This window comes from Plectropomus leopardus, chromosome 19 (assembly GCF_008729295.1).
Source record: "Plectropomus leopardus isolate mb chromosome 19, YSFRI_Pleo_2.0, whole genome shotgun sequence".
NCBI lineage: Eukaryota > Metazoa > Chordata > Actinopteri > Perciformes > Serranidae > Plectropomus > Plectropomus leopardus.
The window spans coordinates 11,233,322-11,259,976 of NC_056481.1; the positions used below are offsets into that span (position 1 = coordinate 11,233,322).

General features: G+C 36.4%; 1 protein-coding gene across 2 annotated transcripts in view; it reads left to right on the forward strand.

Moving 5' to 3' along the window:
• LOC121959156 (calcium-activated potassium channel subunit alpha-1) overlaps positions 1–26,655 on the forward strand; it is a 111,445-nt gene that overhangs the window by 60,482 nt on the left and 24,308 nt on the right. The window contains exons 6-20 of one of the 2 annotated variants that reach the window (XM_042508354.1): positions 4,267–4,342; positions 5,317–5,392; positions 6,092–6,262; positions 8,300–8,391; positions 12,399–12,509; positions 12,638–12,743; positions 12,853–12,935; positions 13,985–14,054; positions 14,320–14,475; positions 14,734–14,843; positions 16,265–16,333; positions 16,834–16,920; positions 18,426–18,502; positions 19,391–19,399; positions 25,317–25,349. In XM_042508354.1, coding sequence (XP_042364288.1) covers positions 4,267–4,342; positions 5,317–5,392; positions 6,092–6,262; positions 8,300–8,391; positions 12,399–12,509; positions 12,638–12,743; positions 12,853–12,935; positions 13,985–14,054; positions 14,320–14,475; positions 14,734–14,843; positions 16,265–16,333; positions 16,834–16,920; positions 18,426–18,502; positions 19,391–19,399; positions 25,317–25,349 — 1,326 coding nt within the window. The remainder of the gene's footprint in view (positions 1–4,266; positions 4,343–5,316; positions 5,393–6,091; positions 6,263–8,299; positions 8,392–12,398; positions 12,510–12,637; positions 12,744–12,852; positions 12,936–13,984; positions 14,055–14,319; positions 14,476–14,733; positions 14,844–16,264; positions 16,334–16,833; positions 16,921–18,425; positions 18,503–19,390; positions 19,400–25,316; positions 25,350–26,655) is intronic. The other variant, XM_042508355.1, reaches the window with a different exon arrangement.

Below are 26,655 nucleotides of genomic sequence, written 5' to 3' on the forward strand. Positions count from 1 at the left end.
ATACACAATAACACGTTTTAACTGCAAAGTCTTAACTTTAAAGCAGAAATTCTGTCCTGAAATGGAAACAGGAGAATTATTTCTGAAAAGTGAAAATAATCCAGAGCAAAAAATATTACGCAGTAAACAGGATATAACTCCACCAGATAAGGTTAGGGCTGCACAGTATTGGATTTTTTTTTTGCCAATATTGGATATGCTGATATATAATTACTCATTTGACTTTTTTGACCTTTTTGTCTTTACAACATCTGTACACAAATGCTACACAAATGTACACATACATTTGTGTAGCATGGAGTAAGTGTGCAGGCGTATATATCCAATTTTTTGCCACCTAATTTACATTTAAGTGATAACCAAGTCACTTCTGTAAAATTAACATATTATTATGCGTGATGGTTCACCAGCAGATGGAGACATAATATACAGCACTTTTCTGTGTATGTAACATTCAGTCAATGTGCCATTTAAGAAAAATACTTCAACTTAAGGTTGATATTTTGCATGTGTTCACTCTGTCAATAAAAAAATTATATATATGTATATATATATATATATATATATTTTATTCATTTTAAAATCAATATCAGCCGACTCCGATGACATGCCAAAATTATTGTACATCCCTAGATAAGATATTCATGTCTTGGTGTCCACATGTTGCAGTTTTTTCCCTCCTGAGCTTATTATATTAAACTGTTCACTAAAAACTAAATGTCCTCACATGAAAATTTCCTAATACTGTGGTTCCTGACTTGAAGCTCAGAATTTAGAAATTTGTAATTTTCTAATAATTTTGCAAGGATTTTACTGGAAATAACTATGTAGAAAGAAATCATAATAATAAAATAAGAACCTTCAATCTTCAATTCCTGATCTTCAGAAAACTGTCCCAGGATCCCCTTGCATGTGAGACACAGCTTTAGGACAGTCATTTGAGTTTAGTTTGTTGTGTTGAGTTTATGAGCAGTTGATTTCCAAAATTTCCTTGAAAGAGAAGCTGCATTTCAGTCCAAGTAAATATTTTTTTAAATTAGATTGTAGACAAGTTTCATAGTTTTACATGATTGACCTTTTGGTTTATGATCCCTTAAATCAAAACAATGTCTTCTTGTAATCCCTTGTCACCTGATGCATACTTTAATTCCCCCAGTTATGACCAGTTCAACTAAAGAGCGATTTTAAAGAGTGATTTTTAAAAATGTTTTTTATTCTCAGCCGAATAAAAATCTAAAGAGATGAACATAACTTTGAGCAGCATAACCTCTTTTTTGTCCCCCAGCAGGGGGTACAGGTAGTTTAATTTTGTTTTAATATATATATATATATATATATATATATATATATATATATATATATATATATATATATATATATATATATATTTTAGTTTAACTGTTAATATAGACAGGCACAGATAATTCACAAATTTAACATTTTCACAATTATGAAAGCATTTACAAGTGTGATTGTCAATACATAAGCCTTTTAAAGCCTTTTAAACTGTTCACGTGAAATAAGAGCATTTAAATTCATGTTTATTGGAGCTTAATCAATTTGAATGGGGCAAAGTATTTAAGTAGTATGGTATCTTGCATTTAGTATTTATTCAGCATTTAATCAGTTTAGTATTTTTTATAAGTATATATTATAAACTTAGTATTTCAGTATATACTTTTTAGATTAGTATTCATGTGTGACCTGACCCCCAGGTTGCAAACCACTGCTTCAGATTGTGCAAGCAACTTATTGCATCACTGTCTCAATTACCCCTATAATTACACGACAACATACTATACTATTTGTAGGTGTTTCTACAAACTGTTGATGAATTTACAGGTACAGCAGGAATATATAGGAAACAACAGGACCTGTAAAATATAACATTCTAAGAAAAAAAATGTTTCTCCTACTCATTTTTTGTCTTTAGAAATGCTGCAAATGAATCATTGTTATTTAAATTCAAATCAAACAATCTAAAAAGAGAAAATTATCCTTTCGGCTGATAGATATTGACATTTTCAAACTGACAATGCTGCATTTTCAATGGAAGGTTTGTCAAGATGAAAAAATATATTCCCTTTATTGTTTGTACTGGAATGATTTAGGGCATGCTGAATGTGACATATTTCAAATTTTATTTCCCACTTAGCTTAAAAGGACTTTGCAGATTAAGATTTCCATCAGCTGCTGCGTTTTTTCTCTGCTGCAGTGACGTTTTTCACGTTGCGCATTTAGCTTTAACATGGACTACAATAGCAGTTATTACATCAGCTGTGATTAATTTAGGGATTATTGCAGAATCACTAAATCCACAGAAAAACACAGCGATTGCCAGAGCTTGTCATTTTTCCATACACAGCTTTGCTGGCTGTTCACATGACTCGTTTTGTCCTACAAAGGCGAGACATGCTGTTCCTTTCCAAGATTAGAGAATGAAATTTGGTTTGTCAAGAGCAGTAGCGGGGTTATAGAGATGAGATGTAGGTTACATTGGAAAGCCAGCTGATGGACACACTCGCTGTCTGGTCTCTTCCCTTCCCTGGATGAATCCTAAAGGAGCTTACACTCTAATATCCTGATGGGAAAAGGGTCTGCTTTAAGCTTGCCGAACGATCACAGCGAGGATGCTGTGAAGGTCTATGGTAAATCAGATCAAAAAGGCTTCCTAAAAAAAAAAAATACTACTTTTTGACACCAACCTGTTGGGTGGTAATATCATGAAAGCACCTGATTCTTTTTGCATTTTTCCCTTTTTGGAGGAGGATCATATTTTTTCTACATGATAGCTGGAAAGGTGGATGCAGAATAGTCAAGATGTGGATGTGAAGCAGATTTGGGACGACCAAAAGTAACTTCCAGACATGATTCCCACTAAGATGTTAGCGTACAGGGGGCCCGATGGAGGCACACACGCTCAGACAATTCCTAACACAAGGAGGCGGAAGAAATCAACTGGGGAGCTCTTCCAGAAGGGTTACAGGGTCAGGATGGGCCACGGACAGGTCAGCGAGAAAGAGGACCAGGACAGCATCTGCTACAGCCTTGGTGCATGCTTCCATGTAATCTCCTACTGGGGTAAGACCTGCAGGACGCGGGAACGAGGGGGAATCTCCACTAAAGCCAAAGGCTGGCGTGTCGAGAGGTCTCAGGACTCCAGCTGGAGCAGGTTCAGGTTCAGGATTTGCTCTGTATTATGCTCCCCATCTGGCAAACGCTCACTTGAAATGAAAAATGAGCTTTAGCGAGGCAAACCACAGTTTACGTCATTTCACCAAAGATTATTTATTTATATTTTTCTGGCTGAACGATCGCCCCGTAACGTCTTTGATTTGTGTCATTTGGCATTCACACAAATCTATTCCAGCAGGGGAAATTCGTCTGCCAGGTTAAAGCACGCAGAGATGGATTTTACTTGATTGCTCACTCTTGGCTGAGGCAGCTTTTAATTGTTGATGCAGCACCAGCACTGCAGTGGATTTTTTTAAAAACTAAGTTGGATCTATGAATCATTTGGCTTTTAAACTCAGGTGGGAGGTTCCTTTTACCAGGTAGTTTACTGCAATGCACCTAAACTATGAAACAAAAACAAAAAATGCCTTATTTTTCTCCATCATATGTGTTTTTTGTAGCTCGTTCCTGGGCTATTTGGACTGTATTATAATGATCTTGTTATTTAACATATACAGGTAATCAGTAATCATGTACAGGAGCTCAGGCTGGTGTCATCACCGCTGATTCTGTTGGTATTTTGTCGTCCTTGACCTCTTGGCAACAGGCACGAGCTCTGTTTTTTTCTTTCCATAAATACTCTCAAATTTAGGATTTGACGTCACGTCTTTTTAATCATTGAGTTAGGCGTGACAGCGTCCACCTGTCTCTAATCCAGGTTTTCATTTCGTCCACATTCAGAGTTTCACCCAGCAGGAATGAGACACGTATCAGGTAGATGCCGGTGCTTTGCAAGGCTTTTGAGATTGAAACAGATTGTTATGAGTTGCTGAAGAGAGATCTGGGATTTTGAGCTTGTTTTTATTTTTCTCCACATATTCAAAAAAAAGTTTATTTGATGATACAGTAAGGCTCAGTTTCGTTCGATCAGTTGGAGTTGTTTTTTTTATTTGTCAATATGAATCCGATGAAGCTGATAAACATGGATGAAAGTATGAAAGGTACGACGTTCCTGTAAAGCCACAGTCGAATGTTTTGGATGTTGTTGTCATTCATCTCTGATAATTTCTTTATGGTCTTTTTTTCTCACAGGCTTGAGGTTTTTAAGGGCCTTAAGGTTGATACAGTTCTCAGAAATTTTACAGTTTTTGAATATACTAAAGACAAGGTAAGTGTATTCATATTTTATCTCACTTTTTGACATTGCAGCAAACTGTTTATAATGATTTTTGACCTGCTCTATGTGTGAACATTGCTTGCAAAGTTTTTTGGAAACTTCTGTGTAGCTTTTAGCATGAATATGGTTTTAAGGTAAAGGGGGAAACTAAGCTTTTTTGCCTGAAGCTAAATGAGCATGTCATGCTTGATTTAATTTGATTTAGTCAAAATAAATACACATCACAAATAACACTGCAGTCAGTGATGTGAACTTGAATGATGGAGTATTGAATGAAACAGCTTTCTGTTTGTCTCCTGGCTGGTTAGAATTAAAGCTTTTTGCACAGATGTCAGGGAGAGCTTATAGTGCAACAAAATGCTTTAGAATAATCTCCTCACTCATTCACTCAGATGAAGGTAATGACACAAAAAACAAAGAAGGGGAGGACAGAGGTCCTGCAGGAACATGTTTCACAATGAGACTTTAACTGTATCATAATATATATACATATTTGATCACAAGGTTAACATGTTTACTTTTGCATTAGTCACAGATTTAAATATCATGGGAAAAAAATAACTCTGTTTTGAAAATCTATTGTAAACTTGTGACTGGCTGAAACAAACAAAGCATGCCTGTAATTCTCTACATGTTAATTAAAAAAATATTTCAATAGGAATTAAATAGAGCAGCTGTAAAGACTTCAGAATTTATGCAGAACTGTTTCTAATTATATCTTATATAATAATAGAATATTTTTATATACTACTTTTAACAGTTTCTCACTGTAGCTCACTATTATAATGTCCCTCTTTCTTACATATGACCAAATGCAACATGAAAGCTGTAAAGTGCATTTAAGAGTATTTATCTTCCATCTAACGACTTATATTGACATCTTGGACTAGGTATTTTCCTTATATCAGTGCAATAACTATATAAATAATAATTCATACTTTGCTGTCCTGCTCTTCTTTAAATAGCAACTCAATAAAGCTGGTGAACCTGTGTTCAATCTTCATAAGCACATGGCTAACCGCAGCAGGATTCATTCATTTGGTAAGTTGTAGGAGCCTTTTGATTTAAGGGGAAAACATATAAGTGCAGCCCATAGAGTGCTACAGGAATGATGCTTTTTATTTATTTATTTATTTATTTTCAACCTGGTTCCCTCGACATTTTTTTTTCATTGGTTTTTGTATTATTGCAGAAAGTCAGCTCTGTGGCAAACAAACATTTGTGATACTTACATGTTTTCATGTCAGCAAATAATTCTCACAAATGAACACCACTTTAAGGATTTTTGAAGCGTAAATGCAATCGGCAGAAAAAAAAACGCTAATGTTAAACGAACTACGAGGCTGTAAAGCCGTGTTCAGCATGATGATGTCCTTTAGTCTCATTAAGCCATTTGTTAGCAGCCACTTTTTTAAAGACACATTAAAGCTTCAAAATTGATAAATGGGGTATGTACTAAAGTATTTTATGTTGTAGAAGAAAATGCAAAAGTCTCTTAAGCTTGATTTAACCTTGGACCTTATTTTAGGCATCTAAACAAAAACCCTTTCAAAAAAAAGGGTTGACTTTGAGACGAGGGGAAAGGGGGATGCTAAAATGCTTACACATTTCCGTGTTTTCGGACTCATTCCTGCACCACTCTATGGCTGCTCATTATTTGTATGTACTTTTAGACGTACATTTTCAAACTACTTGTATGTGTTTTCCTGGTTGTTGTACAAATCTCAACCTCTGTTCCAGGTGGAGAACTCAGGGGATCCTTGGGAAAACTTCCAAAATTCCCAGGCACTTTCCTATTGGGAATGTGTCTACTTACTCATGGTTACTATGTCCACTGTTGGCTATGGAGATGTTTATGCCAAAACCACCCTGGGCCGCCTGTTTATGGTCTTCTTCATCCTTGGTGGTTTGGTAAAAATCCCTCTCATTACTTACTCCTGCTTAAAATCCTCCATGCAACCAATCATCACACCCCGCCAGGTGTTAACAAACACCGGGACACTCTCAACTCGGGACGCGGTTCACCCGTTGTTTACACCGATGGTGTTTTTGTGGCTCGCCACTTCACCACTGTATGTTGCATGTCAAGTATTGTATGAGATGTCTACGGTATCGCAGCATGTATCCAGGTATAATGCTGAAGTTTTGTTTTGTTATTTAATATTTCCTGTATGATGGAGAATATTTGATATTTTTTGCATCTATTATTAACTGTAATAGTACTGCGGTTTCAGGTTGCTCCACCCCCCTGCCTCCCCTCCCTTTTTCCAACAAACACAATGGCACAAGGATGATTTATTATAGCCCAGCTTGATGGATGTGGCCACATTATCTCAGTTTCTGCACAGATATTTAATGGCATATTTGTGATTAAAATGCATGAGGTGGAGATTTACAGAATAATTATATAATGATGAAGTAAATCTTAAATCTTACAGAAAACATCATCATTTCTGGGGTTTGCTGTAAACCAATTACCTGATAAAGAAAGATTTACACTGTCATTCAGATCATTTAGTGATATTCTGGTGTGATCCTGTCATAATCAGAAACTTAAAATAATGACTTGACTCTCAAAATAATGAGAAACTCAAAATATTGACAGTAGATATGATCATATATGAGCGAATGCAGCGAGTAACCATTCTGTTTTCTCTTCCGGCTCATGGCCAGTCAGGCATCATCTTTCATGAGGGGCAGTTTGTGTTTTTCATTGCAAATATCAAACAATATTTAATACCGGCAACAAACTCCTCCACGAATATGTCTTTGCTAAAATAAGAAAATGTTTTGTTTGCCCCTTCACTAGATTGGATGGATGTGAATTAATTTTGTGCATGTCTTAACTTGCCCTTAATTTCACAAAAAATTTAACAAAACAATGAAATGTTATAAGGACATTGTTTTGGGAAGATTTCTCTTTTTATGCGAAGTCCTTATTTTTTAGGTACTATGTCATTATTTTGAAAGTTTCTCATTTCAATAATTTCTAAGATTTTTTTTGTATCATACTGGCGGGAATGGGCTTTCATTAAGTTAAAAAAAGGGGTTTAACTGACATTTTATATGTCAATGGAAAGCCAAATTGACCCTTCAAAAAATTTTCAGCCTTGGAATGATATATTCAGACTTAAAAAAAAACTTAAAGTGTGGATTCAACTGCATTTCTTGGTTTAATAATTATTTCTTTTAATGTATTATTAATTCAGATTATTTCGTGCAAGTATGTTGTGGAAGTCTCTAACAACTCGCTCATAAACACACAGGCAGCAAGCAAATACTTAAAAACTGTGCAAACAGCTAAACCACATAATAATGCATTAATGTCAATTATAACAAAAAAGATGCAAGCAGGTATTTACTTCGCTGTCTTGTCAGATCTGCACATGTGACCTGTTTAATATAAAATTCTTAGTTTGTAAAATACTCATAACAGACAAATGTATTGTGACATTTTGGACTGAAGTCGGAACAGAAACACAAAGTTCTTCAGGCCATTAAGTTAATGTCTGCCATCCATTTGGCTGTGCTATCCAAATCAACCCGACGTGTGTTTGTTGGACGAAACATGGCACATAAGGCTTTTTCTTAATTTTTTATAATTTCTATTTTTCTATCCCAGATTGACATACCGCTCATCAGCTGTCATTTTTCTCCTTTATTCTTCCAATATCCGTAAATATTGGCCTCGTAATTTCCTTTTTCATTTTCATACTTTTCTTGATATTTGGAATGTAAATGTGATACAACTTTACATTCAGCAGATATTCACTAATTTGAATGAACCTTTTTTATTTCTTTCTCCTTTTTTTCTGTTCAGTACTAATACTATTCCTGCACACACAGTGGTGTTCCTCTTTTAGACGGATTTCTTTAAAACTAGAGGACCTGTTCTTCTTTGCCTATCTTTTTTTTAGTCTCTTCTTCTGTCTCCTATCTTCTCCTTAGGCCATGTTTGCGAGCTACGTCCCTGAAATCATAGAGTTAATAGGAAACCGCAAGAAATATGGTGGTTCCTATAGTGCGGTTAATGGGAGAAAGTAAGTATTTAAGGGGGCTCTACTGCCTCCGACGCAGTAGAACCTTCTCTGCATGCCCTTTTCTTTTTCTTTTTCATGCATGTAGGCCATGTTTGCTCGCTACGTGCCAGAAATTGCTGCTCTCATCCTTAATCGGAAGAAATATGGAGGGAGTTATAACTCGACCAGAGGCAGAAAGTAAGTCAAACAATAAAAAAAACAGCAAACTTTCAATGGTGTGGTTTTGTGTGACTCAATTGGCCCTCTCATAAAGAGGTGATCCTGATTTTTGCTTAAATATACGTCATGAAACTGTAATATGAGATTTTTATAATCTCAATTAGCAATAAAGTCACACTGTGACTGAAGAACTTGGCCATGATCAATGTGTAGAGTTTATTGTATTTTATTGCTGCTGCTTTTTTATGTGTGCTCATTGCTACTTGTCATGAATGAATGTCTGCTTTTACACTGCAAAAAACATCTATTGCAACAAGTTTAATTTGTCTGTGAATGGATCGTAAAAGTGTTATTTCCTCCAAACGTCAGAATAGCTTGTATATGACCATCATCAGTTGCACTATTAAACGCAAGGCTCTACATTATAAAATAGTTGTAGATGCAATAGAACTACTTGGTTAAGTTTTTAAACGTGGTTAAAACGTGGTTTGGGTTGAAATAAGTATGATTGTATGTTAGGTAATTCAAATAAGTTAATGTTGACTTTGGTTTCAAGTGGGACATGAACAGTGGCCTCCCAGGGTAGAAGTCCTGTGTTCGTTTGACCTATACACCCACCCCAAGACCTTTCTCATACAGTACATGGACTTGGTTGCGCTTTAGTAAGTACAGCCACTAGAGGTCGCTGCCTAACAAAAATAAAAAATGTGGGTTGTAAAAGGCTCCCGTACAAACAACCAATGTGGTCAGATTTTGGAAGACAGTCTCCAATCAACATGTTGTCATCATGTTGAGGAAAAATGACAGATTTAGAGAAATTATAAAAACTTAAAAATTCTTCCAACAGGGTTAAATTTACCACGAGACAGATATTTTACAGTTGTTTTCAGGAAACTGGACTTTGAGAGCTCAAAAATAGGCAAAATTACTCCATGAAAGGAAGATGTTTTTTTTGCAGTGTATTCATGTATACGTACCCTGTTATTGTCATGCATAAAGATAGCACATGTCGGATTTTCTCTCATTTATCACTGTGACATAAAATATGATAATCATGCTGCTGTCGAGAAACAAATAAAATATTGAAAATATTTAGCTTTGATTTCAGTAAGGGCATGATTTGCCTCTTGTGTATTTAACTTCACGCTGGCTCAACTTCCAGCAAGGGGCTGAGTAATACATTTGTCAAAATACACAGGTGTGATCACCACCTGTATCATAGTTGATTATATTTATTATATTTATATTCTGCTGTGACACATTGAGAGAAAATTCTACATTGTTGTGTTGTGTTCTACATTTAATGTATGCTGCTTATAGTCAATGTACATTTGTGCCAAATTTGTGTTTGTCAATCAAGTGTTTGCTGTCATTCAAACAGTTTGATTTTGTTCACTCACCCAAATTTTTATACCAGACAAAGTGCCTAAATATAATAAAATAAAGCAAGTAAATTATCAAATGAAAATAAAGATTAATAGAAAGCCATGCTAATACTGCTCACTAATGAACTTCATACAGTATGGAGTTACAATTGAGATTAATTCATATATGCAAATAATAATGATTTATTCATACCGTTATGGTGAATTTACGCTAAAATAGTATAATTCTACACAAAGGCAGAGCCTTTAAGACAAGAAAAAAACCATGACAAAATATAAACTTGATAAATTCAAGCTAACCTGTGTTCAATATTAATAATTTAACTGAAGATTCCCACTCATGCATCCAATCCTGTACAACATCGCTTGCTTCATGCTAATTTTTGGAATTTTGTTTTTCTGTTTTAGAAAAACTTTTGCTGCTATGCCTGTCTATATTTCACGCTTTGCTTCTGAACATTCGTGGCCTTTATCTTCAGTCTGAGCTACACCCTCAGGACTAAACAAAATCTATTTTGGGTTTAAAAAAACTTTGGAAAGTTAGATGAGAAGACAGACACAACCATAACTGTGAGTGGTATCAATCTTCTCATCTAACTCAGAAAAAAATGCAAAAAAAAAAAAAAAAAGCCATTTGCCAATGCCAAACTATTTAACATGTACACTTTCGTGTCCCCACCTCTACAGCTGTTTCTAAAATTAGGGAGATTCTGCTGGATGCCTCCAAACAAAATATTGGTTTGGGACACATTCTTTAAACAAATCTTTGCTTCTTTTTTTGTAGAAAACTCACGGTTAGAGCTTCTTAAATCATTTTTTGTGTGTTATACAATTTTGTATTTGGGATTTTGTCTAACTTCCCAATTTTTATAAATTATTATTATTTATTTATTTTTACCAATTGGACATTAACCAACAATCTTGAGACACAGAAATTTAGAAAATCTGTGAATTTAGTATGAGTTTAGTTCTGGCTTCCTACATTAAAATATTAATGCATCATTATTTTTTTTGATTTACCTCTTTCTTTCTCTTCATATCTACTTTTGTCATCAGCATCTGTCATATACATTTCGCATCCTCTTGACTATTTACTTTTACAAATTACTAAACAAGTTATGCAAAACAACGATTCCTTCAAAAATGACACCTCTTGAAACCTGAGCAAAATGGTTTGACCTCTTTCACAAACATGGGATTATGGCAATGCACAGCAAGAAATTTGTAATAAGCACAAGAAAATTACCCGAAAACAAATTAAAAAAAAAAGATAAAGTTGAAAAAGAAACAAAGAAATGACCTGTGAAAATGCTTTAATTATAAAAATGTTGTAACATAATTTTAAGTTATTTTATTATGGTCATTATAAATAGTGTCTCGGAAGCTTTTTTACCTTTTCCCCCAGATATTTGTTCCTATTTTTTTTTTTAATTTCTAAATATACTAATTTCTTGCAATTTGTTGCTCATTGCCTTATTTCATGTATTTTGAAGAAATTGCTTTCATAGTTTAAGAAGAAATTAAATTTTAAGGTGACCCTAAAACCTGGAGTGTTGCTACTCAAGGTTTTAAAGGGTTAAAAGAAGCTGTAAACAACATTCAAAACATTTATATAGCAACACATAACTATTTGCTGTGTAAAGATATAATAGCATCCTGAGCAGAGAACGATGTCGTGCTACCTCTGTGTGTCGTAATCCAAACTTCTCTGCACTGCGCTCATACAGCAGTTACTGCTGATAAAAACAACAGCAGTGTCACGAAAGCTAGTGTCCACCCTTCGATTATTGCCTGGTTAACACCATTAGCTCTGTCTGCACTGTGGCTGTTGTTAACACTTAATTCTGTTAGCACGTTTAGCTACTAGCCGCCGATTCAGCCACCTCCATGTTGAGAGCCGTGTGTAGACGATCCAAGGTCAGACTCTGAATCATAGATGTTATGAATGTTGTACACCGCTCCTCTAAAGACACAATCACCACAGTACAGGAGATGAAATCAAGTGCTAACCTGAGTGAGTTATTTTATGAATAATTCATAAAATAAAATATACAATACAGTACAATATAGGAATAACTCTAAACTGGGTTGCTTACATAAACGATATGTGGAACTCGAGTGTGCTGATTTCATAATCTCCGTCTAAGTAAACTCTGATCCTTTATAATCTGATACTGAAATCCACTGTGCTCTCTGACCCACTCAGGCGGTCCTCACTTGTCACGGCAGGAACATCAAACATCCCTCCTGTATGAATCAATCACTTAAATACAAACAGTCCTGATTACTTTTCCATTTCACCTCTCTCATCTCAGATTTACCTTTTGATTCCAGGATGAAGATGAAAAAACAGTGTGTATGTTTGTTTGTGTGTGTGCGTGTGCGCATGTGTGCGTGTTTTGTTGTTGACTTTTATTCAGACTACATGTCAGTTTCATTTTAATTCTGCACCTCGTTTTCCAGGCACATCGTGGTTTGTGGCCATATAACACTTGAGAGCGTGTCCAACTTTCTAAAAGACTTCCTACACAAGGACAGGGATGATGTCAATGTAGAAATTGTTTTTCTCCATAAGTAAGTACAAAACATTAAGAACAACAAAAAGCACATTTCATGACTCAAGAAAAAAAAACCCAATCTCTTCAGGAGATAAGGAAAAGTGTTCCTCGTCAGATTTAAGAGTCTCTGTTTTTCTCTCTCAGTATTTCCCCTAATCTTGAGCTGGAAGCCTTGTTCAAGCGTCACTTCACTCAGGTGGAGTTTTACCAAGGGTCTGTCCTGAACCCACACGACCTGGCCAGAGTCAAGGTAACTGACAGATGACACTTTCTCCGCCTTTGAGGCTCAGAGGAACCCTGTATAAATACTACTGACTGTTATCTGTTATCTGTTTGCCATGTGCCATTTTTGTTTCCAGATTGAATCAGCTGATGCCTGTTTGATATTAGCCAACAAATACTGCGCTGACCCTGATGCTGAGGATGCATCCAACATCATGAGGTAAACCAAAACTGTTTCTCCAAGATTTTTTTTTAAAAAAAATTGTGCTGTAGCTCCTGAAAACATACATATTTTTGTGGTGGCTTGCTTGTTTGTTGTCCGTTCATTAAAACAAATTCGTTCCACCTGCATAGTTCCTTCTTGGTGCATGTCTGAACAGAAAAAATGCAAAGTAGTCTGGTTTAATTGACCAATATGTGTGGGGCCACATGTAGTACATTGGCCCCAAGGGCCATACAAAATTGGTCTGAGAGCAAAAAAGGGCGTCAAATACAAAGTTTTTTTTTTTTTTTTTTTTTGGAAGTCCTGAGATTATTAAGTGGTTAATTAATATGAGGGTTTAAACCCTTTCAGAACTGATTAGATTTTTTTTCAAAAATAGTGCTATTACCTAAACACATAAAAAAATGAATGGAGGGTTTGAATGTTCAGCTCTAAGAAGTTGGACATCAATTAAGATATATGTGCTTTTATAAAAATACCCAATAATTTAGGGCCACTGAAAGGTATTTTGAAATGCAGATACAATAATCTGAGATAGATAAAATGATAGCAAATGATCATCCTTCTAAAAGTGAATGCTAGAGTTTGATATTGTTCCTGTTTCTTTCTGGACGTGAATTTGTGAGAGGTGAGGGAGAGAAAGTGAGGGTGTTGGAGCTGGCTCTCACTGTAATCACACACTCTTTGCAAAATAAAAAAATAACTCCTGGTACTCACAAGAGTGAGAACTGAGAACTCAAAGAACTCAGAGAAACAACATGAGTCTGTTACAGTACACAGTTTTCTTTCATTTAGGGAACAACCTTTTTATTTCTCTTAGCTGTAGATTTCTTAAAAAAACAAATAGAAATTCTCACATAATTGCAAGTTGTAAATTGTGTTCATGACACGCATTATAAAAATGTTTATCAGAGCTGTATGGAGTTTTTTGGTTTATTTTTAGTTTTTTGGTATATTTTTTTAACATGGCCAGAAAAGTAGACTTTGACACAGGAAAACATTTTGCAAGTGATCTGATTAGAGTTTTTCTTTCTTTCATTCATCAGAGTAATATCGATCAAGAACTACCATCCAAAGATCCGAATAATCACTCAAATGTTGCAGTACCACAATAAGGTTAGTATGATTTGTTTCTTTCTTGTTTATTCTTCTTGAGTCATTAATTAGATGTTCAATTGTTGTATTTTAGCATTTTGGTATGGATATTTATGGTTTGGTTCGTACTTTTTGCACTGATGTAATTCAGGTTGAAAAGATTGGTATAATTTAAACTTTTTTTAAAAAATCTTGTGACCATCTTGGAACATGCTGTAAATAAAGTGTTTAACTGCAGTTTATAGTTCTGTAAGGCTACCATGTAACTTTGATTTTCTCCCTCTAGGCCCACCTTCTGAACATCCCAAGCTGGAACTGGAAAGAGGGAGATGATGCGATTTGCCTTGCGGAGCTGAAGCTGGGCTTCATCGCTCAGAGCTGCCTGGCTCAGGGCCTGTCCACCATGCTGGCCAACCTTTTCTCCATGAGGTCCTTCATCAAGGTAGCCACAGCTAAGATTCACCCATCTGTGCTCACTGGATTAAGTTCAGATGTAAAGTTGGCCCCTTACATAGTTTGAATAGATAATGATTATCCCAGATGAGCCCCATGTGCAGCATCTGGTGAGTGGGTGGGGATGAACTTGTAAAAAAAACCAAAAAACAACTGCATTATTATTATTATTATTTTTTAAATCTGTGTTTAGTTCTTTTTGTATTGAAACAAGCTTTCTGTCTTTTGTAATAAATCTTTGTTGTAGATTGAAGAGGACACGTGGCAGAAGTATTACCTTGAAGGAGTCGCCAATGAGATGTACACAGAGTACCTGTCGAGTGCCTTTGTGGGCATGTCCTTCCCTGTTATTTGCGAGTAAGTACACTGAAACAAATACACTTTGATGCCTGATCTTTTGTATTCTTCTCTGCTGATTTTGGTCTTCTGCATGCAAGAAATTTACACTTTGTGGCATTAGGTAGTCGTCTTGTTACAACTTAGGTTTTTTGTATGAAGAGTCAGTCGCAGGAGTGTGAAGAAATGCAAACAGGAGCGTGGATGTCTATGATTGGATAATGTTATAACCTTAAAGGAACGCATCACCTTCCAAGTCATCTTTTGTATATCATTTACTCACCCCATGTCATGTTATATTTGGGAAGAAAACTATTTTTCTTGCATGCCTCCACAGTGAAGAAAGAAATTATAAAAAGCGAATGTTTTGATTAATTCACAAAAGGGGGTGCTGCATATAATGACGGCAAAACATTATTCTCTCACACAACTCATGCAGTAAAATCCAGGTATTATTTATCCAGTCCTATGCTTAGTACTTCCCAAACATGTATTTTTGCTAAAACTGTTACATTTGAAAAACCTCTGCATACTCAGTGTCGTGCACCTCTGAACAATGAAAAAATAAAATGAAAAGGCAAAAAATAACCACCACACAATTGTGTTGTGATGATTGGATTACTTCTGTATGAGTCCTTTTTTGGGAAAATCCTGCATAGTGTGTCTTTGAATAGTAACGTTAAATAAATGACACTTGGATTATACTGCATGCCGTTAAAGCCATCCTCCCTTTTCCTGGTTTTCATCAAGAATATTCTCTGATTTGTTCACCCTGGAGGCATAACAGAGTAACAGTTTTCTTCACAAATTCAGCATAACACGGGGTCATTTTGGGGGTTAAGTATTCTTAAAGTCAAAGGTGAAGGCAGACGTGGTTGCAGTTGTTTTGATTTTTCATCATTTCTTTATCTCAAGATTACAAAATTAATTATCATGTCAGAATAACTAAGTTATGTTCTTGAGATGGCTAGATAAACCCTACTTATTTTGAGAAAAGCAAACTAAAGACTGTTTTCTCAAGTCTTGGAAATTATCCATTTATTACAAGAAAACAAACCTAAATCACACGATGATCATAATAATAAATGTGATGATTGGTAATTGTGAGCTTGAGATAATGGAATAAAAAAAAGCAAACATTCCCACTCTATGGTTTCCACATGTTATTAGCCATTTGTCTACATACTCCTTGAGTTACCATATTTTAATATCATAATTACATGAATTATGTTTTTAGCTACTGGATGTGTAAATTGAAGACTCAAAAAAGCTACTATAATTCCACAAAAGATGACAAGTGTGCGAATAAAGTGTGCTCAGCCTCAAAGTTAAATCAGACCTTTAAGTAGAAAAATGTGGCGCTCAAAGCTAAGATGATTTTCAGAGAACTACAAATATTTAGTGTGCATCAAATCTAATTATATTGCCATTCTCCTCTGCAGACTCTGCTATGTGAAGCTAAAGCTGCTGCTGATAGCTATAGAGTACAAGTCTGATCAAAGGGAATGCAGGTAAGTGGATGCGCTCACAGTGGATCGTTGAAGTCATTAAAATTCATGGATGCAAAAACTTAAATGTGCAGGTGTGTTTGCTGTGTCAGTATTTGCTTTCAGTAATAAAGCTACTTTAAATCAGCTTCTCTGTTTGACTGCAAACACAAGCCGCTTTACAAAATGTGCTAAATTGGTGTCTGAATTGGTTTGTTCACAGACATCACAGGCGTCTCTGATAACATCCTGACACATGAATGGGAAAGGTGGCAGTCGGTCTCTTTAAACACAGCTGAAGCTTTTTTTTTCTCTAATGTACTGCTCACTTTATACCATTTGGAGTGTCACTGCTATCTGCCTTCATCAACTTAATTTAATAAACAGAGGCTATCGAGCCAAATGAGTTGCGAAAACTAATCCTGCCAGCGTGTGCCACTGCCAGTGATTAGTGCAAAGCCTCGCAAATTCTGTGATATATATAACTTTCCACTGTGACATCTTTGGTCTATAAATCCTCACAGCACCCTGATAAACCCTGGAAACCACGTGAAAATGCAGGAGGGGACATTGGGCTTCTTCATTGCCAGCGATGCCAAAGAAGTAAAGAGGTAATGAATGAGACATGAGATTAAATGGTTTCTATAGGTGAAAGTACTCAGCGAGAGGCTCCCTTATGTTGTTTTTTTCCTGCAGTGTTGCATAAGCCATAAAGTTATATCTATACACATTATTTCAATTGAATTCTAAAATGTAATATAACTTGCCCAGACTCCATAAGACTGTAGACAATCTATAGAATGGCTATGTAATGTGATTTTAAGTTCTTGCAAATATTGTTTTTTCTTTCTATCAAGTAGATTTTTTTTTTTTAAATCAAGGAAACAGTGACTTTGATGAAAAAGAATGAATGTAGGATTGGATCATCAGAGAGTTCTGTGGAAGTTGAGAGCGCTCACGCCGCAAAACAAAATCTTGGGTCTCCAGTAGTACGCTGCACAGCACACTGACTAACAAATAGACAAAACAAAAAAACCTGACTGCTCGACTTGAAGCAATCTCAGTTGATTAGGGCAGCTCTAGTAAAATTGATAAGGCATTTACGGCAACAAAACAGATTTTCTGTTTGCTTGAACTAATGCCGATGATTATCATCTGTTATCATCTCACAAAGTTGTCCTGTAGATAGTTTAATAACGGCAGAAGAAAACAAGACAAAAAGACAAATTAGTCAGTGGAGGAAAATATGATATTTCTCAAGAAAATCAGCAACCAAAAGCACATACTAAAAAGTAAATATGATCCACAAATAACAGCAAACACAAAACAATGAATGAGGGAGGAAATTCTGATGAAGATTAATTCAAGAAATCTGTGGATGTAAAATGCCTCACCTAGCAATGACTGTAAAGGTTCAGTAGAATAAATCCTCAGAAATGAATCCTTAATTGCAAAGCAGCTGCAAGAGCACAGCTGTGGAACATAGAGTGACCCCGCTCGCACGAATCATGAACTGACTGCTGTGCAAGTCTATAGTGTAAAATCAGTTGCTCGTCATTAAGCCAATTGTTTCTCCCGGTTGTGGAGCACTCCTCTCAGGATCCCTTTTTCTTATTTTTTTTCGTCTTTTACTGCCATAAACTCGGCCATGTTGCAGTCAAAATTACCAAAGTTTTTTTCCTTACTTTGGTTGCTATAGTCTTTTGTGTTACAGTTTCACCAACTTTAAGGGATCCCTTAAATACAGTATAGGACCAGTATGAGGAGAAAACTCATTATAAGCCTACTTATTTGAACATTTAAAGAAAAACTTAAGGAGAAGACTTTTGTGCATGTTCCTTAAATCAAAATCAGACTTCAAGGAAAATCTTAATGAGTATCCAGCCAAACGGACTGAAGTTTTAAATTCAACCTGAGTATTTCTGATGAAAGGCAGACTCAATTTTAACAGTTTTTCTGTAAGTATCAAATAGTTTTATTAAATGTTTCTGTTTCAGAGTAATTACATGAAAACTGAAACTACTTGTTGCAGCTGCAGTGAAGAAAAAATGTCTGTAAACTTTTTATCAGCATGCTGGACATCGACTCACATGTGATTCTTCTTTCTCTTCCATAGGGCGCTGTTTTACTGTAAAGCCTGCCACGATGACATCACTGACCCCAAAAGGATAAAGAAATGTGGATGCAAGAAATGTAAGTGACCGCACATAATAACATTGTATAAGTTTGTTTGATTTCAGAAATGTTTCTTCACAGCACTGAGCAAGCATCAATCTAGTAGCGTGATGTGTTTACATGACCTACATAGCCAACGTGTCCAAACCAATTAGTTCTTACATTAATTATTCACTTCCTTGTAACTTGTGCTGAAGAAAGGTCATTGGATCTCTTTCCGCAGCCAAAACAAACAGGTGCACTCCAAGTTTCCCTCGTAAAACTACACGTTTGGGCCTCTGTATGACATAAATACCTGCCTACATTGAGTCAGTTCACCCAAATTACAAAGCTTCTTACTTGTGTCTTATTCATGCAAATGGATTTGTTTCAATTTTTTTAAGTTTTTCTTCTCTGGGATCTGCTTTTTGTGTGTGATTTGGGTGAACTGATTCTTTATTTATTTGTGTTTCGTTCAGGATCAGAAGATAGAATTATTTAAGGAATATTATCTTTTCCATGTGATTCACACCTATTATAGATACACACAGAAAAGGGAGCAACCAAACTAGTTACCTCCTCTCAAACCACCTGTGAATACAGTCTAAATGTGCATTTTGTCTGTTTGCCTGTAGATGTTTGCTATGTTTTCTTTTTTTTATAATAGCTGTCTGCACTGCTCCAGTTCATCGATAACTTTGTGATGTTAACAGGCATTCAGAGAGACTGTTAACACCACAGGTACCTGAATGGATTGTGTGTTTCTAGACTTAAAAAAAAAACATCATGTGCCACTTTGTTGCTCTTTCACTTGGATTAAACATCATTTGACTCGTTTTAACCACTACAGCTAACAACTAATCTTAACATGTGATGTATTCTCTTCCTGCTGCTTGGGAACTTGACACACTTTCCTTAAAATTATAGTGATATATTGTGAGTAATGTGGATTAATTCCTCTCAAAACACAGCCTGCTACCCCCCGATTGAAGCAACTTGTTTGAATGTACTGTAAATGTTGCATGTACAGTGGTTGATGCTGCCTGGGTCCTCCAAGTTGTCATGTGTATGTCATTTTCAGATGGAGGGAAACGATTAACAAAAATGAACAAATTTAAGATTTTGCTATTATTATAATTATTGAAACAGAGACAGGGATTAACAGATGAGCAGACAATACCTACAGAATACATTGATGCTCTTGTTATTCAGGGAAAAAAGTGATTGCAGCTTCCACAAAGTATTAACAGAGTATCAACATTTTAATCATGCTTACTTTATGCAGTAATACTCATTATCACCACCAGGTGTCCCCACAGACCTATGACAAACACAGCATACGTTCTCGAGGAGCAGAGCTTGAAAGACTCCAGGATGAGAAATAAGTGATATTTCTCATTTGAACCGTTTTGATGAAAGAAATCATTTCATTCCAAAATGATGTCATTGATTTGAGTGACTGTACAGTTTCTTGCAACATTTTTGATATCAGGGAGGTTTTTTTCCAGCAAATAGCCAAGTTTTTGTTGGTGATATGCTACTTGAGAATTTTACATAGATTTATGGTCTTACAAGAATGTTTGAACCTATAGTTTTAGTTTTTTTCTGGATTCACTTATAGATCTAAATCCAGAAAACATTGTCACATTGACTCTTTATTGGAGGAATTTCTCTCAATTTCAATTCCCCACTAGAATAAGAAACTGATACAGTTATGTAGTTGTGAACTTCTGACACATGCTTGAATCATGTCCCAGCAGACAGTGGACATAAGCTAGTAGAGGTCATGTTGGACTGGCTGCAGCCCAGTTGCCAGAATAAATGTTGGCATTGTACATTTCTGAAAACCATGTTTGTACGTTTCAGTTTTAACGGATGTATGTTGAAGCTTTCCGGTTTAATTTTCAATTTTATTTAGTTAAAATGCTGTGATTAATTTGTGGTTAGAAAAAAAAACACTTGTTAAGGGTTAGGAAAGGAACATAGACTTTTGTGGTTACAGACTTGCCTGAAAATGTTCCGAACTTTTGTTAAAAAAACACCCACTTTTATCATTATAAACACAACTGTAAATGTCCTGGACTCTAGTTAAAAAATTCTGGCCTTTGTCACTCCAACATGCCTGGAAGCACACCGAACTTACATTAAAAAAAAGTCCACTTTTATCATTACAAACAATCCTGGAAATATCTTGAAATCTTGTTAAAAAATTCAGTTTTTGTTGCTAGGAAAATAGCATAAAATGTCTCAAACTCTTGGTAAAAAATACCGCCGTTTGTTGCTATAAATATAGCCGGGCAAGTCCCAAACTTTTAAACTATTATTGAACTATTATTATTATTATTATATTATATTATATTAAACACCTGCTTTAGTTTCTACAAGCATGGCTGGAAATATTCAAAACTCTTGTTGAAAAACAGCCGCTCTTGCTGCTGCAAACAATACTTGAAATGTCCAAAAAAAAAAAAAAAAAAAGTACGAAAAAAAACCACCACCCACTTTATTGCGACAAACATGGCTGGAAATAATTAACCCCCTATTTTTGTTGATCTCCAACAGTGGTTTGTCTGCATAGAAGCCATCTCTGCTAGGTGTCACACCATCCACCATGCCCTCCTCCTGCCGATAACAAACTAGTCTCATATGTGTATCTGAACTATGTCACTTTAGAAATGTTGATGACATATATGAAACAAAACAAATGTAATATATCAGTGGTTTGCAGAAACATACAATGCCAACATGTTATTCTGGTGACTGGGCTGAGAGATGAGGGGTAGGGATGACGTTAGGAGGGGAACGCTTGGGAAATCTTGTCTCTTCTGCTGCTGAAAAAAATCATGACCTGCTCCCATCCCCCTACCCCTACTCATGTCACATTTTTACCCCAAAACCACACGACTTTATGACCTCATGGTATTTCCCCCACTAGTCCCAGAAATGACTCTTACTGAATAAACCAAAGAGTGGAGAAAAAACAGTGACATTTGCACGCTGTCAACACAAAGTTTATCTTATGCATCCCAGCAGCAGCCTTCCTCTGTGCCCTGTCTTGCCTTTGTCCACTCTTCCTCCAGAACGACCCTCTACATTAACCTGCTCTTCCTCTCCTCTCGTCTGAATCCGTGACTGTAGCCAAGACGGCCGCCTACAAGAAAATGAGACTGGCATGTTGTTTTGATTGCGGCCGCTCAGAGCGGGACTGCTCTTGCATGCCGGTTAATGTGCGTTGTAACATGGACTCCCCTCAACGCGACATCCCACTCTCTGCTGTCTCTGTTAATGATTGCTCGGCCACTTTACGTGCCTGTAAGTTGTCGCCATGACATGTGCTCTTCAGTGTTTGTAACATGCACTGTGTTAACCGTGCAGCGTGTCTGTGTCTAGCTCTAGAAGCTGTGTCGTCACCGTCATGGATATAGATGACGCTTTAGTGTTTATGATTTTCAGTCAGCTCATGTCCTTCCCCCTGTGTTGCTACTTTTAGAGGTGACTTTTAGCTGTTGTGAAGCATGCCAGTGTACTGTTTTGCTGGTGTTTTGTCAGAGAATGTGAATTCAAATTGACCTGCAGTTTAAATGAACCCAAAGGTCACAAATTTTTGAGTGTGGAAACTGATTCTCCCTTGAAACACAGTATGCTTCCCCCTCCAGTGACCTCGCCAACGTATTTACAAGACATTAAAGCCATGAAAAATGTACAGCTGTGCATCCCCGCCACTAATCTCACGATGCACACTTGAACTTGGGAATCCTGGTTGAGAATTTGCAAGCATTTCGTCAAATTATTTGTTTTGAATGGAGTGCTATAATGATGTCGCTGGAGAGGGTAACTTAATCTTTTTAAGAATAACCCAAATAACATTCACTTAATCTAAATATTTCACTGCTCTACCCTCCAGATATGGGTGAACAGGATAGGATTTGAGATATTTATATGTATAAACGCCACTGACAATTAATTAAAAAAAAAAAGAAAAGGCATGCTTGAGAACGCCTGAGGGGATTTTCTGAGGGTAGCGGTACATATTGAGGTTAATGTACTGGTGTTATTAAATTAAGATCAAAAGCTTGAACAAGCACTATGAAGAAAATCTGCAAAACATATTCAGTACACAAACCAGGGCCAGCGGAGAAGCTCATGATTTTAGTTTCAAGCTTTCATGGAGATTTTAGTGTCATGATATTGATCGAATTGTACAATAAGATGATGAGAATATGGTGGAATAGAACTGGAAGAGGAATAAAAGTCAGTAGAATAGTGCGGGATCATATTGGATTTTAGTGAACCGGCCTGAACTGAATTGAGCTGCATATAAATTCTTAACTCAAGTGTGATTCCCCTTTAAAGCCAGAGGGCATGTTAAATTGTACTGATGTATCGCAGAAGGCATGGAGAATGTGTCTGAGTTTGCAGAGCGTTGATACAATTTGCTGGAAAACATTGCAGACTGTCATACAGTTTTAGCAAATGTCTCTTGATCAAAGACCGTCTCTGTGTATAGTTGAACATCTCTGGGCGTTTCCACCCCTCGACATGTCTTCCAGGGCTGTGTGCTGTGAGCATTGCCTGGCTAGCTGGGCTCGAGCCGAGCTCCGGAGTTGCTGTCGACACGGTGCGGGAGACGCGCGGAGCAAGGCCTTATACGGCCTGACGTGGAAATTATGTTTGCATTTTCATTTTTGGAGTGCTACCGGTTGTCATGAAACTCAGCCTGACAGTTCCTAACCACCAGGCAGCTGAGTGCCCCCGCCCCTCTCCTCCTCTCTCGTTGTGGGACAGATGCTAGCCTGTTAGTCCTGTGACTCTGCTCGCGCCCTCCGATTGCAGGCGACAGATGCCAGGACCAGCAAGGTCCCTGTTTGAACATTGCTGTCACTGTCCTGCCTTAAGCTCAATGCATGACCTTTATTGTAAGCAAGGGGTTGAAATAAGGTACTAATGAGCATGTGTGGGACTCACGGCTCCAAAAAGTGACTCACAGAAAGTTCCATGCATCCGTGCAGGTTGTGTCAGGCAGTGCAGACGAATGGGAAACGGATTTTGGGAAAGAGGAGAAAAAATAAACACAACACTGTAGACTTCAGAACAAGAACACATGCAATATTGTCACATATTGTAAGTCTTGTTACATTCATACCTTCTGACTAAATGTTAATGCAGGCCTATGTGGAAAACAAAGGTGATTTTCATGTCAAAGATCCAGATATCCAAGTTAAAATCAGGTTAGATTTAGTTTACATTTTAGGTTGTCAATGATAAACTGTCTTTCAATGTAAGCTGTACTATAGACCTTCATCACATCGAAATATATAAGTCATTTAATGCTGCTACAACAAGAGTTATATCTAATTCAACTCAATCAACAGAATCTACAACTGTGATCCTTGATTTTGCATTTTCAACTAAATTACCAAACATTCCCTAGTTTCATAATTGAGGTGATTTGTGTTTTTCCTTGTTTTAAATGACAGCAAATTGGTCATTTTTAGGGTCTGAATTGTTAATGCAACAAAACTATTTTAAGAGCTTGGGCTTTAGAACATTGTAACAAGCTTTTTTCACTATTTTGTGACATAAAATAGACCAAACAATAAATTAATAGAAGCTGATACTAGGGATGTACCGAGTTATCGCCACACAGCAGTCGTCTTGATGACTGCCATTGGCCTATTGCCAATAAAATGTCATTCACAGGCTGAAAAGAAGGGCTTGATGACTGACGTCCTATCATCTTGTGGGACAATAGAAAACATATATAGGACAAGCTCGTCCCTGGGACGCTTTTGGGAAGAACAGACACATTGAACGCACTATCATTGCATTATGGGGCGTGCTCTATTTTTAACCTGATAATGCTTCATTGTGAGCAACAAATCTGTGTTGACAGTGGTGGGAGAAGAGCTAGTTTCTGTTTGCGGTCAGCAGCAGGTGGCCTGAACAGCTAACAGACATTTTGTTTAGTTACATTTAGTTACATTATGATGTGTTCAAGTAAAAATTAGTATTGGGTGAAGGTAAATTATAACATTATCATGATGTGTTCAAAAGTAATCATGTAAAATGTAGTTTCTGGTGAGAAACTTCAGTAAATATAGTATAGTTAGTTATAGTATATAGTTCAAAGGAGACATTTGTTAAAGTTTTCACAGTAATATAAAATAGATATTAGAGAGTTAACTATTAGGCCTTTGATGTGGTTATTTTTAGAAAGGTTATTTAGAAAGGTTATTTCAAAGGTTGTTTTAAAAATGTGTATGATTGAATTTGTGCTTATTAAAAAATAGTGTAATGAGGAGTTGAATGACTTTAAAACAGTTATTTTGTGATAGTCAGGGTTTTTTTGTTTCCTAGGCTCAAAATGGGGGATAAATTATAAGAAAATCATCTGTCATGGCTGTCACCCTAATCATTATCTTAACCATAGTTATTGGTATTGGCCCAGAATTTCACAATAGGTGCACCCTTACAAAAGCATAAACTGTTGTGTAAAAGTAAAACCTTACAGGTTATTAATTGAATTTAACCTGGACATCTGGACATCTTTTGACTTGCAAATCACCAAACCAGTGCTCTCTGTGCCACCTCAAACACAAATGTCCATATTCAGCAGGTGACAGATGATCCACAGTTTAAGCTCACTGACCACATTGCTTAAAAAAAACCACACTCCTAACTGACCCGTGTTTTATTTCTCATTGTTTTGTCCATGTTGTCTTCAAGGCACCACCCTGTTTATTAACGTGCCTTAAAGAGAAATCTGTCAGCCTTCAGTTGTCATTTATGATTTGCTTTCATTAGAACCTGTTCTCCCCTGTAACCTCTCATTTGTCTCTGCATTTTTTCTCAGCTAAAAATAGCTATAATGGATATATCAAATCAAGTAAGTTTTGATTTCCATTCTCTCTTTTGTCATTTGTTTCTAACCCCCTCCACTCGTGCATTCTCACCATGTGAACTGTCTCTAACTCTGCTGTGTTTCACTGTTTGCGGCTCATCGCTCTGTCCAGTCTACCATCATCCATCATTATACTTTATATGCAAAGCATTAGGAGATTGTGTCTGAGTGGTTTTTGTTGAGTGTCAGTTGTGGCTCAGCAGTAGATGGTGCTACTGCTTCACTGTGGGTGTGAATAAATCTGGAGTGCAGCTTAAAAATACATTAAAAAAATAAAGTAAATGTGAAATAATATATAATGAATATTTATATTTAGAGAACAGACAGGAGGAATAGGAAAAAGTGCAAGAGTTATTCTGATATTTCCACAGTTCTCATACAGCCAGTAGAGGAGTGTGAACTATGTGGGTTGTCCACTTCAACAGTATCTGTGATAGGCAGCAGATCTGCCACAACATGTTGTCCTGAAGAAGTGCTGTGCATGTTTGACATGGGGCAGATGAATAGTGGAGGTCTGGAGCAGAGAGGATAATCTGCTCGACAGCTGACTGTTGAAATAATCATCTCTATTCTCCAGTTTTTGCTCCTAGCCATTTTTTGGGAGTAAGGGGAACACTTTTCCTCTGCTTCCTTTTTTTTTATTATGTTATCTCTTCGATTGTACCTCAGTTATAACACCAGTGGAGCTTCCACATTTGAAGTGGAAAACGAATTCATCTCTCCCTCATCAGACATAAACTGCAAACAGCAGCTAGTGGTTGTTAATCCACACTGTCACCTCCTTGTTCTTATGGCATAACAATCGCTGGAACACCTGAAAGCATATTTATTAATTCATGTTTATTATAAATATCACAGTAAATGTCAAATCCAACATTTCATTCGGTGGCTATACCAAGTGGTTAAGTGGTGTTTAATAAAAATGAGGTTTTTTAATTATTCAGCTATTAGCATTCTTGTGCCAGAAAGAATTACCCCCAAAAACCAGTGATTATGCTTTAATTATGATAAGAGTCACAAGATGTTTTATTAACATACACACTGCAGGTCTTATTGAAGTCAGCTTGAATCAAATCCTGTCTTGTGGTTAATGCAAAGTATTCAAAGGTTCTTTCACCCAAATCACAAAGCAAGAGTTTTTTATGACTGGTGGTGTCGAGTCATGCAGATAGCTTCGGTTTTATGCACACATGTTTTGAAATATCTGTCCCTGAGATTTATGCCTCCAAACTACAGGATGGAGGTGAACTGAATTGTGTTTGTGGTGCTTACAACATATCTTTCAGAAAAA